The sequence below is a fragment of the Numida meleagris genome, chromosome 1 (genome assembly GCF_002078875.1).
Source record: "Numida meleagris isolate 19003 breed g44 Domestic line chromosome 1, NumMel1.0, whole genome shotgun sequence".
Classification (NCBI taxonomy): domain Eukaryota; kingdom Metazoa; phylum Chordata; class Aves; order Galliformes; family Numididae; genus Numida; species Numida meleagris.
In genome coordinates, this window is record NC_034409.1 from 140,915,166 (window position 1) to 140,930,177 (window position 15,012).

Genomic DNA, 15,012 nt, shown 5'->3' on the forward strand with positions numbered 1-15,012 from the left:
CCCCCTGCCCGTCGCGGCGCCGGCCGGCGTGGGCGAGCCGGCGAGCAGCCATGGCAGCGGCCATCGCCAGCGGCTTGATCCGCCAGAAGCGGCAGGCGAGGGAGCAGCACTGGGACCGGCCCTCGGCCAGCAGGAGGCGGAACAGCCCCAGCAAGAACCGCGGGCTCTGCAACGGCAACCTGGTGGACATTTTCTCCAAGGTCCGCATCTTCGGGCTCAAGAAGCGGCGGTTGCGGCGCCAAGGTGCGTGCCTGTGGCCGGGCCCACCCGGGGGGCGGGCGGGAGCGGGCAACCTGTGGCCACCAACTTCCCGGGCGGGGCGAGCCGCCGCCGCCCCGCTCAGCCCCTCCCGGGGTTCGCGTTGTGGCTGGGGGAGCCGGGGCTCGGGGACTTCCCTCGGCAAGGTGACAGTGCGGTGTAGCGAGTTACACTTGGTCGCACCCATATCATCACTTCTCCCTCTACCCTTTTTTCCCCCTTTTCTTTCTTTTGGTGTGTTTTTGAGGACACATAGTACGCAGCACGTAGAGCTTTCCAAGCGTCCGGTGTCTGGAATGGCAACCTGACGGAGCCGTCGCTAATGAGTCCCTTTGATAAGCTGCCTGCTTGGTTTTTCCACGCAGTCTGTAGCCGTGCTACACAGTGCCCGCTCCATGCTGCCATGAGCAGCAAGAAACAGTAACTTCCGAATTACCAAAGTAAGAAATATGCCATAGTTGGCAGCTTTGGGAGCCCGTGCTTGCATCCCTCTCTATATGTCTGCCTTCCAACTGTTCTTCCCCATTTAGGGCCTATCAGTGTAGATGAGGAAATTTGGCAGTTTTTCTCCCGCATGGGCCACAAGTAGTCAACAAGTCCAGGGTGGCTAAAACTGGTAGCACGCCGACTGCATTTTGGCAGTACATTGTGTCAGGACCCTAGAAATAAAAGGAGTTCAGTGACAACGTGACTGCTTCCGTGGTCGTTCTTATTTTGTGATACTCAACTCCATATTCAACAGTGTTCAGAACTGGTGGTGACTTATTTTGTACTCGTCCTCGGGAAACAAGTAGTTTTAAATCAAAAGGATTGTGTCACGAAGGGTGAAAATCTTAAGTGTAACGCAAAACATGGATAATGCGGTCAGCGGTCAAATAGAAGCTGTACTCACAGATATTAAAGAATGCCACCATGTGTTGTAGTTTGGTATGTATACTAAATCACCTCTACAGGTTGGGTTGGAAGATAATTCTAAGAAGCGTAATTAACGATCTACCCTGATCGATCTCTCGTGTGCTTTTTTTTCCCATGCTTCATATTTGAAATATCATCAATTGATCAAATTAATCCTTTTTTTTTTCACACAGCTTTATTACTTAGGAACTATTCCTCGTAACTTCTAATACATTCTAATCTTGCCTTTTTTAGATAGAGCAGTGACACTGGGCTGATGAGTTATCACCATCCCTGCATGTCAGTGGCAAAATCTTTGCTGGTTTATTTTTAGGCAGTCGGTGTATGAGCTTAATAAGAAGACTGAAGTACTTGGTTTATAATGGTGAATTTATATGTGTGATATTTATTCATGAAAATAAGTTTAGAAAGAGAAATTCCTAACTGAACAACTGTTCTAGACCACCTGTTCAGTCTTATTTGGTGGAAAGCTGCGTGTTTGGCTGTGTTGTTGTTTGAGGAAGTGATGACTGCCTCGCAGCACTGAAATGACAAAAATTTTCTCAGGTAGGATAGAGCTTACAATGGACTTCAAAACTCATTTTTTTCATTCATTCCTTTTCCATAAGACACCTTGTGTCATGCTTGCATAAGAGAATTGGATTAGTACGTGTTTTACCTGTAACCCATACCACTGATACAGATGATTTCAAAATGAATGATCAGAACAGGGAGTATTCAGTTGTAAAGCCCGTAGTGTCAAACCTGTGAGTGTATTTCCTCTAAGAATCGCTCAGATGGAAACATCACAATGTTTGCTCATTTGTTTATGTTAAAGTCTTGGAATTACTGCTCATCCTAGTATTCCTATTGAAAAAATGCTATCACGCTTTTGACTTTGTATGTTCACGACACATAGTGTGATATTTGGAGTACCTGTGGATTCAGAGCTGTGTGTTATTTAGAAGGGAAGCTGCAGAAACAATCAAACAGAAGTCAATTTAGTTTACCTAAACAATGATTGCTGAATTCTTCACTGAAATTTACTGTCAAACCCATTCAAATAAGTCTTTGCCAAGCAAAACAGGGTGCCTTTCAAAACATCTGTTGTCAGAAAGGCACAATGGAATTTTGACAAATAGACCTTATGTAGATGATATACAAGGTGTCACGAGAGCATTGTGGAAAATGAGCTCACCGAGATGTGACAGGCAGTCCGTAGCTTCTTCCTACAATTCAGTGGAAGTGCAGAAGAACACATGAAGTATTTGTTACATATATCAGCAAAAGCTAGGCTCATAGAATGAAGTGCTTACTTGGTAAAGTACTTACACATGAAAAATAAATGTTTTTGAAATAATCAGGCAGCAAAAACCAGTGATGCTGCTTTTAAAATTCAAAATACACGTTTTCTTTTGTTTCTATTTATACACAATGTATGCACACTTATTGAGATGTTAGCAAACTTTTGAAAATACACTTTGTTTTTAAACTCTTCTTAAAAATGCTCATTAATACTCTTCCTGGGTGTGATTTATTTGTGTACAAATCAAGTTATGAAAACCACATGATGTGCTAAAATCTTATGTATCCCTAACTGAGTGCAGGTTTTTTTTGTGTCATGGTGACTGACTTTTTATTCATGATCTGTCCTTCAGGGACAAAGTAAAATACCAACAGAAATAGGTTTAGAGAGACTAACATTTAGGAAAGGTAGTATTAAAGATAGATCCAGAAGCTCACTCAGGGTAAAGGGTAATATTTGTATTAGCTTACATATTGGCTCTACTGATAGATGCAATGGGAGTTATAAACAGCTTTTCTAAAACTTGATTAATGAATTTGACTGACAATCAAAGTGATTTCTGCGGAGGACTTATCTGGTAAGCTAATGACTGAATGAAACCACTTTCATTCACCAGGCAGCTTTGATTGTATTGTTTAGTATTATGATATTTCAAATTTATTTCATCTTCATTTGATTCTACTTGTCATCTGATGAAGAAATCACTGTCATTACTTTCCAGGTAGCCATGAAGCCAAGATCTTGCTTGAAACTGATGCCAGACATCAATCAATTATAAATCATCTGCTCCTCGATTAGAGATTGTTCAGTTCTATTTATTTCCCAATTTATGTTAATATAATCACAAATGGGATATTTGACAGACGAGATGTAGGGTTGTTATGGGAAACAACCTTATATAACCTGGGACTGACCATTAATGAGAAAAAAACAAAAGTTAGTACTTTACCTCTTGCTACTACAGTGCACAGAGATTAAAAATGTATGCTTATCTCTACTGCAAATTCTAACTTCTTAGCCTATATTTTCATCTACAAATGTAGCTTCTTTGCTCATCTGAAAAAAATGTCATTTGCTTAATTAAGTCTCTTGAGATTTTTTTATTGGAAAATATGCAACATTTAAATGAATTAAAAACCAAGGGTAATGTTTATTGTTTCTCTGTGTTAATACCACATTTAGACTTCTAAATTTATACATACAGAGTGTATATAAATTGAATGACTTGGCCTCTAATTTTTTATACTAATATTTATTAATATTTATGGGCAAGAGAGACCCAGGGAACATGTTCATAAAATGCACTGATTAGATTTTATTGCATCTCCAAAGAAAGCATTTTTGAAAGATTCCTGAGAATATCAACTGATGTCTTGAGGCAGATGTGGGAATGGTCCGTAATCTCAGATGTAAAATAATTCTCCATTTACATAGAATCTGAAGAACTTTTTAGTTCTTCCCCATGTGGAATGAAAAGGAGATTTGTGCATGCATGTGGAGATCCCTAATTTCTTGAAACTCAGCAAAGTGCACATAATTTCAATCATTTGACTCCAGTTGTTGGATGATCTGGCTTGGCTGAAGTTTCACTGGACCAAAACCTGTAGCTTAGCTTTCTTGTGTGACTGTATCCAGAGTTAATTATTCTGGCAGTTCCCTGATGCCCGCAGCATTGTCTATGACCTAGAAAATGCATGTGTTTTTTTGCTGGGCCTTTAACTGGTGTCATTGATTCTTAAATATTTTTATTCTAATGAGATTGATGAACCCCCAACCCTTTTGGAATTACAGACCTAGGCTTATCAGTATATACGTAGAATATAATTGTTTTTTTTTTCTTTACTGCCAATCTATTTGAAGGATTGCATGATCATCACTAATTGATAATGTACAAATGTGTCATTTCTCACATGAAATATTCTAAGCATATTTAAAACTTGTTTTTAAATTCATATTTTGTAGTTTCCTAGACAGAGTGTCAAGATTTTTTCCCATGCATTCAGTATTTCACATAGACCCTGTGCTTGCTAACAGAGGCTTTAAAAGGAAATATAGTAATGGCCGGACTGTAATTCTCTTATAGTGAACTGATCATGGTGGCTCTAGAAGTGAAGAAAGATAAGCTTTTGAGAAAGAGTTGGGAAATAGAACTTTAAAATGGTAAAAATTTTGGGGACCATTGATTGTTAGGAATATCTCAAATGGTGACGGGAGAATTTTGTGGGTCTTTAACCTACATATAGTGCTGAAACCACTGTTATATCAGAATATCTCTTATCTATGTAAGGTAGAAAAACGTATATCTTAAATTATTATGCTAAAAGTAGAAATCAGACAATTTCACAGAGTAGGAGGTGTTTCATTATATGTTTTCTAAATAGTCTGTTTGGCAGTGGTTGCATGTTAAGATTTCTTTGAAATCATAGCTATTTGGGCCTGAATTCCTTGCTTGTTTCATCTGTAAAGTACAGTGTATTTTTGTTCTTGTAGTTTGTTTTTCTTTTCTTGATAAACATTTCTCCTTGTTTACTTACCTCAAGAATTTTGCATATCTGGGGTATATATAAAACTGGAGAAAACAAAATTTCAGCTTTCCTATAAACAGTCATTGTTTTTCACTCTTTTCGGTTTGTAATTGCTGATTTAACAATTTATTTGCAAATTAACTCTTTGTTCTTGTGTGATCTTTCTGGATCTCCAAAGTTCAGAGAGTTCTGATCCACAGGTAGCAATCTTTCTTTGTAAAGTGTATCAGTTATCATACCTGTTAAACTTGTGCATTATAGAAATAAGTTATCTGGTTAATGGAGGTATTAAGGGACATTTTGGGATAGGCAGTTTCTGACTCATGATAATGTCATGATGGAAACATTATAGATGAGGTAAGGTTTCTGTGCTGTATTTAAAAGACATAATCAATTAGAGGAAGTCCTGTTTTTTCAAGATATTTAAGTGTTCATTTGAATCAAACTAAAAATGATTGCTTAAAAATTATTTTGAATAATGAATTTTCAAGTCAGTAGCTTATGAATATCAGAAATAAACTGAAATATGAAGCTAAATAAAATGTTTACTGCCGAAAATTTTGCTATTATTTTTCTTTAGATTCCAAGCGGAACTTAGGAACTTGAATATACGCAGAAGAGTGAGATTAGATGCTCATTTTTTTTGAGAGCGTACAGAAGCCTATGTTGCTTGGTTGTATGTAAGCTCATTTTATCTTTGGCAAATAGTAGACAGTTAGTGATATGTGGGAAGATATACCCCAATTCCATTTATTCTTGTTGTGGTATCAGCTTTTTCTGAAAGTCTTTGAAACTGGTATGTTTTTCTTCTCACAAGTTATTAGTGCTTAATCAGATCTTACATTCCACCACAGTCTGAGTGGTGTGAAAATGGAAAGAATAGATGATACTGGATTTGATGGTTGAAAAAAAAGAGAAAATTAGTAAAGCTCTGAATTTCTCTACTGAGACCTAAAGTCAGCAACCTGATTTCATTGCATTGTAGACCATAATATTTCTGCACATTTACTTTTGCGTTTCAATTATATAAATCAGAGGATCACCTTGACATGATGAGGTTTTAATCTTACAGTGTATTTTTTTTTTTTCTGGGAATGAAAATGAAGGAACATACCTCTTCCTGGTGCTAAGAAAGAATCTGCTTTTGGTGTCTGGATTTAATAATACCTTCCTGGAGAAAGAGGCAAACAGGTAGTCAAGTCCAGAACTCAAACTCTGATTCTGTGTTACAAACACACTACGATTCCAGCATACCTTTAAATAGGTGACATTAAATTTATGTTTCAGTAAATAAATAAATAAATACACAAAGAAAACTGAGAACTTTGCTGTTCCAAAGAAAGGCTAACACAAAATTGAAAAAAAATAAATGATAAAAGGTTTGTATAAATTTTAAATGTATGTACTAAGATGAAAAACATAGAGAAAGTTTGTTACCTCAAGGTTTTCAGTATGCAAGGTTGTTTCAGTTGCTGCTCACCATAAAATGATGAATACAAGCTAATAAAAATTACACTGTTCATTTAAGTAAGATTTATGTAGATGAAAGTGGACAAAGTGACTGGAATGGGAATTTGAAGTATATCATTTCTGTAGGATAAAGGCTAATCTCTAGGATGTAACTAAATTATTTAATTAAATACATGCTCTTTCTTCTAACCCCTTGCCCAGATGGAGACATTTTGAATGGCACTGGAGTTACTTTGCTTTTACAGCACAGGTTTGGACTGCTGATGAGCACTAATTGACATAACTAAATGATGTAACTCAATGTTTTTCTAGATATCATCAAGTACTTTGTTCCATGTAGGAATATTTCTATGTTATGGAACACAAGAGAAATCTTTCTCTCTGTACAAGGTAATTTAAATTAAAAAAAAAAGTTTTAAAAAATCTTTTTAAGTACTTAACTATCATTTACATTACAAAGCTTTGTAATTTCCAAATGTAGCCAATGAGTAGTTCTTCTTTGGAACTGCAAAGCCTGGCTCCACAAAACATATATTTTTGGTTGCTAGAATATTTTAAGTATTGGGGGTTTTTTAAATGCAAATGAGATAAAGAAAGTAATTATTATTTTTTTTAACTAGCCCACATTTTTAATGTTCATTGTGTAAGTAAACCTGAATAGAATTTCATGTCCCAGTGACAAGGGACTTTACAAGCCTCAGGGTGTTTTTGCTACTGATTTTGAAGTCTCTCTGCAAGGAAATAGGTTAGACTGACTTAAGAAAAGGTCAGCAGATTTCATCACAGTGGAGATTCTTACAGAACGATGAACCTAGAAGTAGGAGCTGCTGCCAAGGTCTCCTTTAGTGAAGTTACATAGCATAGATATTTATAGTTAGGTTTGGATGAGAATGTGCACTTCGAGAGCATTGTACTGATTAACGTTTTTAATTACCAGTATTTTTTTTTTTACCAAAAATGCTAAGCTTTTATTGTAGTTGTATTGGATTTTCTGTAGTATGAATGAAAATGTTTTTGAAATAGAAATATTTGTTTCAGACTTCTTTGATAATAAATAATATATTTTTGGTTTGTATGTTACTGTATGTTTGTGTGTGTAATCATTATATATCTATAGTACCTATACTATGTTAGTGCTTTTCTTGAAAAGCATATTCTATAGTAAAATAGTACCTCACCCACAATAAGTGTATTTTAGTATGATACTTACATTTTCTTTGAAAAATTTCTAACGCATGACAGCAAACTTAATTTTGTGTATGAATTTTATTGGTAGTTCAAAAAGGCTAGTCTGTTTGTTAGAGGCTAAATACATTTGGTATTTGTGTGTTTGTTTGTTTGTTTTAATCTATGATTTTTCATTTTCTGCTTAAGAATAGCTTTCTAATGACTTGATATATGCATAAATGTGATGAAGCAGGATTCTTCTCCAGTGATTCTTTCTTGTAACCTAAATTCTGTAATTCACAGATTGTAGTTCATAGCCTTTCCAAAATCTTGCAATGTTTACTGAGCATTTAGTTATTTGCACACTTAACTGCTTTATGCATTGTCAGTATCCCAGCTGAAACAGATGCTTCTCTAATTTTCATCTGCATAGTTTATGTATAACTGAGACTTGAATTCCTCAACCTTAATTAGTACTTTGTATCTCTTTATACAAAATTCCGATGAGTTTTTTTTACCACTGTAATCTGTATTCCAGTGACTACAAAATAAATGAACTCTTGAACTTCATTGCTCTATTTCTTTCTTTCCCTTTTCTTGCTATGTAATCAGAGCAAACACACATGAAATGTGTAATATTTTGTTCTGAAGAACATTTTAAATTGTGGTATTTAAGCCAACAGAGATAAGGTTCCATCAGCCATGGAATCTTTGTATATAAGAGGTTTGCATGGCAAGATGGTTTTCCTGGATTTTAACTAGGCTCTTCATGTCCATTGCAAGCCTTGTCTAGCTTGACTCTGATCAGGCTTGTACCTGGAGTTGTTCTTATGGCATTAGTCCGTTACACATGCTTTACCCTAGGCTTTTGCTTGTATGATTACAGGATGAAGACTTATGTATGTCTGTCTTTCCCTTCACATGTTTGGGGATGCACAAAAAATTAATAATGGAATACTCCTGCTATTAATTCCTTCCCATGATCTTTTCAGTTATCTTGGATCATGACTTTGTCAAGAAATGGGACTAACCATAATGTAACACAGGATGCTTTAGTAATTTTTATGTAGAAAACTGTTCGTCAGGTTGAAAAAATTGAGAGAATCATCCCTGACAATGAAAGTAGTCTGAAGAAATGCAAGCCTTTTTTTGTTTCTAATACGAGTTCTTTAACTTAGCTGGTGTGTGTATTTTAATAATTTGAAAGTATATATGTTCCACCTAAGGAACTAACTTCAAAATTATTGCCAGTCATATACATCAGCAGCAGTCCTCACTACCGAGCAAATTGTTTTCTTAATAAAATGTTTATCTCAATCTTCAGTCTGGTGCACAGATGATTTATACCTCTTTAATAAATATTAAAAAATGAAGCCTTCATTACTAGCATAGTTTTGGCTTGCTAAGATAAACAGTCTGGTTTCTGAGAATCTCTTTTTTCTTCCTATTTTCTCTCTGAAAATGGATTTGTGAGGAGGTTCCTTTGCAGCTCAAGTCTTCTAGGCATTAGATTGGTAAATCCCACTCCATTATGGCTTCTACTTACATTTTAGTTTCCTAACAAGAACGAACAAAGCATCATTCTAACTCCAGGGTCCATACAATTGTGCTGAAACAAGTGAGAGGCCCATTTCCACAGAGCTTGTATAATGATTTTTACTGGCAATTTTTAAGAAAAAGCAGATAAAGAATTTTAAATTCTAGCTCTAGAGATCAAATGACCCCAAACTGCAATTTGTGTACAAGTAAGAGAATTAGCATTTTAGTCCTCTTTTCGATGTAAATTTATTCAGCAAATTCTGTTGTCTAAGTAGCTTGTATGTGTTAAACAACTGTGAGGTTGTGATGTTACTACTCTAAAAACAGATCTTTTGATGTAATGCACATGATTCTGGAAATCTTTGTGAAATTAGAACATAATGCTCTATAAATATAAAATATCTTTATCATACTCAATACAGTTCAATCTATCTGTCATATCTGCTTATCAAGGTTTCGTGTTGCAGATATAACGTTTGAAATGAACCGGTAGCATAAGCAAACATTTCTGATGGCTTATTAAGGTTGTTTGCTAGTTCATTGGATATCACCTGGCAGATTCTATTCTATGTTTGTTGTAGATAAACAGTCATTAATTTGGGATCTGATGTACTAAAGCTCAATTTCCTTGCAGAATTCCAATAACAATTAACAAAACCAGGATTTCAGCAGCCCCAGTGGCACATGCATCAGCAACACAATGCATCTGATCTTAAAAAATAGAATGTTTACCTGAAAAGATTCTTAACTGTGGGGTTTTTTTGCTCATTACTAACTTCAGATAGTGTATTTTGTTTTTCATGGTTGGCATTTGTTTTAAGTATAGTATGGCTATATATGTGTAAGATAAGGCTGTTTTCTACTCTTTTCTACTGAATACTTAAGTAGTAAAAGGATGGAGTATGAGTAGTTAAAGGGGCAATGCATTGCTAGTTAATTTTGAAAATGCTAGTAAATTACTAATGCTGCTATTCCAACAGCACTCACTGCAATTTTAGCTAAACTTTAAGTAAATTAAGCAACACTGATTGTGTGGAAAGGGTAAGTTAAATGCGTCTAAGCAAGTATGTAGAGATTAAGTGAAGTTGTAAAGAGAAAGTTTTATTTTTCATAATTATTTATCTCCTGATATTAGTATTCATCTAGGACACAATTGGGATTGTCTGGAGCAGTTATTTTTGAATTTAGGCTTCTTACTCATGTCACTGCTGTGATTAACTTCAGTTCCTAATTACAGCAGGGAAACCAGCAACTTTCAGAACCTAAAGCAGCAAAAAAGTTTTGTTTCTTCTTAGGTATTTTTGTTGCTATTAATCATAAAAAAAGATGACAAGGAAGACTACAGATGAGACTTCACATATATACAGTATTTGTTTTCTATTTATTAGCATGCATTTTTTTAAATAAGATACAGCTACTTTTTGATGGTGTAACCGTTTATGTTCATAAAATGGTGTCAGTTCCAGTTGATTTCCAGATAGGCTTCTGCTATCACATGCAAACAGTTTTGGTATATGCTGTTTTATTCCTAAAGCAGTGCAGCTGTGACACCAGAGCACTAATGGCACAACTCTCCTTCTGAGTCCAAAAGATTGTGGCATACAGTGTTCTTTTTTAGAGATATGTCATAGATGTGTAGGAGGTGAAAAAATGTTTCTTCACTTCTGCCATAGTATCAGCAATGTCTCACACAGTGGCTCTAATTTGTTGACAGCTCAGTGAGTCCTGAATGCCTTCATTTGATTATAAAGTTGAATTTTAATTCCAGTGAAGGCTTTTTTTTTTTTTTTTTTTTTTTTTCCTTAAAGTAACATGAAAATTACACAATTTTGGACTCTATTGCCTAGCACCACAGAAACTGAAAAGTGTCTTTAGGGGACAACTATTGAAATAGGCTATTTTGGTCTTGTATTCTTTGCTAAGCTTCGGGAGAAAATTTTCATCATGGACTGGACCTTGGTTTTTTGAGTACTGGATGAAATCAGACTTTCTGCATTTGGAGTGTGTGGTTTGTTACATTGATTCTTCTCTCTTCACTTGTTCCATGTTTTTTGAACAACTGTTAGGTAGTCGGTTGGTGAACTCATTTTGAATATTGTTGGTTTGTCCGTTTGTTTTCTGGTATCTAAGCTCCCGTTTCAGCAGAAGGGAGAAGATTGAATTAATTTTCTTTATTGGGGTCATTCAGACCCTGTATTTGGAGCAAGATACAAATTTTCCTATTTGCATTCCAAAAGGAGAAGGAGAAATATGAATTCTATAGCTCTGAAAACAACTTGCCACAGATTTTTCCTTTAAATTTCAGCAGAGGTGCTTTGGAAAGTAAACATAGTTAAACAGACATGGCAATACTCAGTACAGAGTTACAAGGATTTATTTTGTCAACCTTCAGTGATGTATATGTAAAACTGAAGGAAGACTAGCCATGAGGTATTGAGCTGCTGTTCACTTATCATATCATAGAATCAGAGACTGGTTTGGGTTGGAAGGGACCTGAGATCATCTAGTTCCAACCTCCCTCTAGACCAGGTTGCTCAAAGCCCCATCCAGCCTGGCCTTGAATGCTTCCAGGGAAGGGGGAATCTACAACCTCTCTGGGCAGATACCATAGTGTTTATATGCCAATTATACTTGGGTAACTGTCTGCAAATTAAATGCCAAAAGTGTTGGAAGGGAGAGAAGTTGTTTTGACTCTCCTAGAAGCAGAATGCAACTACGATACATAACACATGCAGACCAGCTATGATATTAGATGTTAGGGTTGCTCCTCTGTATAGCTGTGGCAAGTATATGTGGTGGAGATGTTGCTTCCCTAATCACTTGAACTCTTGAAAAGAAGGATATGGCTATTTCTCTGATGTAGATGAGGCCATAATTGTTCTTGGCTCTGCTGTGACAAGGATTAAATTGCTGGAAGGTATGCTACCTTGTACCTACGCTTTGAGACCACTCAAAAAAAACCCAACAACCCAAAAATAGAGAAGTGGTTTGTGGTTTGCTTAAGATGCAGCTCCTAACTGTAGAACATAACAGTGCTTTGGAACTGTGCTGGCTGCCTAAAAGCTGCAGCTTGGAAATCAGAGTAGTAGGAGTATAAACAATTTATTAAACAAAGCTGTCATCTGGTGAAACAAACCAACATTTAGTTTTGGAGGATTTCACATTGCTAAGCATGCTGTATTTTCTATTTTGTCAGAACAGTGATTCCAGTCACATTTGATATGCACATCCTTTCTGGGCAGGACTGTTTAACCATATTGGTAAGATACATGATTACCCAAGAGAAAAGAATAAAATGAGTATACCTATTTCATTCCATCTAAAAAACTACGGTAGGTATATAAAACTTACTGAAAAAGTACCGTAACATGAAAAAGTCAAGCTTTAACTTTTATTTTACTAGTTCTTTAATGCCTCTTATCTGCTATGCTCCTACAATTTCATGTGTGAAAACATAACCAAGGGGAATAATAGTTTGTTTGTGATACAGTACTTAATGGCAATTATGTAATTTTGGTCAGTGGAGTGGAGCTGGCAGCAAAGTCAGGCTTCGCTATGAGTGGAGAGGCATTTAATGATGAGCAGTGCTGGAAATTCTCTGCAACAGCTCTGAACTGTGGGCTTATTACTCTATACTCAGTGTATATCACTGAGTTTATTTTTCTTACACTTTCTACTATTAAAATTTCAGTTCTGTAAAGGCAAAATAAATTACAATAAGTTGGTTCTGGGTCTGTAAGGTAGAAAGCTGCTGCTGACACTAACTAAAGTTTATGTAGATTTTGGTAAATAAAATCAGACATGTTGAATCAATTTCCTTGATTTCCATAGGTACAGTAGCTACGTGTATTTTTTAGACTGAGATTTTAATTTTGCTACCTTGAATTGAAGAATTTACTTTTCATTCTGTCGCTATACTTAGCAAATGAGACTTTGAGACCAATTACTGCACATTAGAAGTAACCCTGGCAGTAGTATATACATGAACAGACTTTTGATAAGGAAGAAGTGCATTTAGCACTTTGGAGAAAAAGCATATTTATGTGCATTAATTGCTGATGATTCTGATGTCCTTCTGGCCTTCTTTGCATTTGTAGATTTTAACAGTATAGCTTTAATATCACAAACTTCATTGTTGCTAATGCTCAGGATGTTTATGACCCAGTCTTTTATAACCTCTGCACCTGACCCCTTTCTACACTACTGCTGAAATGTACCAGTGAGCAATGAACTGGTAAAATTGCTAATACATCCTCGAAATGGTCCATGCTGTTAATTTGATCTCATTTGCTAAGTGCATAGAAGGAGCTTAGTGGAATTTCACCTGAGATGAGATATATGACACTACCTAAAATCCCATAATCACCTGTTGCTTTCATTTTTCATCAATCTGTCCATTTCCAGATTTTTTTCCTTCCTTGATCTCCTATTTCCAAGTGCACCTAACTGATAATGAAAGTATACTATACTTCATTATTGGTGGTCCTTAGTAGCTTCACGCTGTCTGCATTACAATGTGATATTCCAAGGGAGAAAGCTCTGGCAGAGGGTAGGTAGGTGATGGTGCAAGTTGATGAGAGGAAAATGAGAGTATGTTGAGAGAATAGCCCTGTTGTGGTAGACTTCCTGGCTAGTCCTGAGCAGGGAAGCCATGCAAGCTGCATAAGACGGAGTGAGTGACAGTCAAAGCTGTACACTGTGTTACTTATTTTCTGTAATTTGTACTTTGAGGAGGGAAAAAGATAATATTTCTGGGAGTGTTTGTGTTCTTCTTTTTGAGAAGCCTGAATGACCTTAGTACTAATTTTACAAATTAGTTATTTTAGAGGAACGGTTATAACAAATGCATCTTTCCCAGTAATCTTGCAGATAAAAGGTCACTTATTTCACAATTTAAAAAGAAGAATAGAAACATCTACAGCTCTAAAAAAGGTAATTTTGTGTTTCCAAAGGGTAAAACCAACGCAGGAGACACTTATCTTTCTACGTTTTTTAAAGCTGAATCAAAAACATGTCTTCTTTTAAGTTGACGTTCACTTTAAATATACCAAAATGTATCTATGGTTTGTTTAAACTGTAGTCTGTTGCAAATAAGTACTGGAGGTTTTCATTTGAATTGCATTTTACTTTTTTCTAAGTGACATTGATTAAGCTATTATTTGTTTCATAAGAAATTAGACTTCATTTAACATATAACTAAAATCATTCTCTTGGTGGAAGTTTTATCGAATGGATTTTAAAATGAACCATGCTCAGCATTCAGACAGATTTCAATACACCTCATTGGTCATCTAGCATATATTCTTAGAGGACTTTTTCTATCAAATATAGGGAAGCATGCTAAACTTCAGATGTTGAAGTACAGCAACAAACTACCTTTAACATCAAGAGCTGTATAAGTTCAAAACATTAGTCATCATTGCAGTCATTGTAAGGAAGCAGAAACAGCGAAGTACGGTACGTAGTTTAGCAGCTTTACATTTAATTGAGGACTGTGATAGTAGGCTTCACCTTTGCTGAAGAGAGTGGAATGGTGTGTCTGTGTGCATGTAAAATCTGAGATTAGCTACTGCTATGATAGCAGAGGTGAAATTCTGCCCCGCTACAACTCTGAAGAGTCTCTGTAAGAGATACTTCAGAAAATCTAGGTAATTAATTTTGTGACTTAGTCAAGTGATCTTCTGTTGTGCTATGTTTAATTACATTTTGTTTTGTTCTTAATGTTTGTAACTATAATTGCATTTTTTTTAAATTAAAATTATTTAGGATCGTATATTATGAGGGGAAGGAGAAGACAATTAATGAAATATTTGGGGGCACGTTAATAGAGAGAAATTTGTGTTTTCAGTAGTC

The 15,012-nt window shown here is 35.9% G+C and overlaps 1 protein-coding gene across 2 annotated transcripts in view; it reads left to right on the forward strand.

The window, feature by feature from the left end:
• The window catches only part of FGF14 (fibroblast growth factor 14), a 400,171-nt gene that overhangs the window by 256,522 nt on the left and 128,637 nt on the right, over positions 1-15,012 (forward strand). The window contains exon 1 of one of the 2 annotated variants that reach the window (XM_021415889.1): positions 51-243. The exons of the other annotated variant lie outside the window; for it this stretch is intronic. Within the exon in view, the coding sequence (XP_021271564.1) occupies positions 51-243 (193 nt within the window). Of the gene's footprint in view, positions 1-50; positions 244-15,012 lie in introns of those variants that run through there. 2 annotated transcript variants of the gene reach the window in all.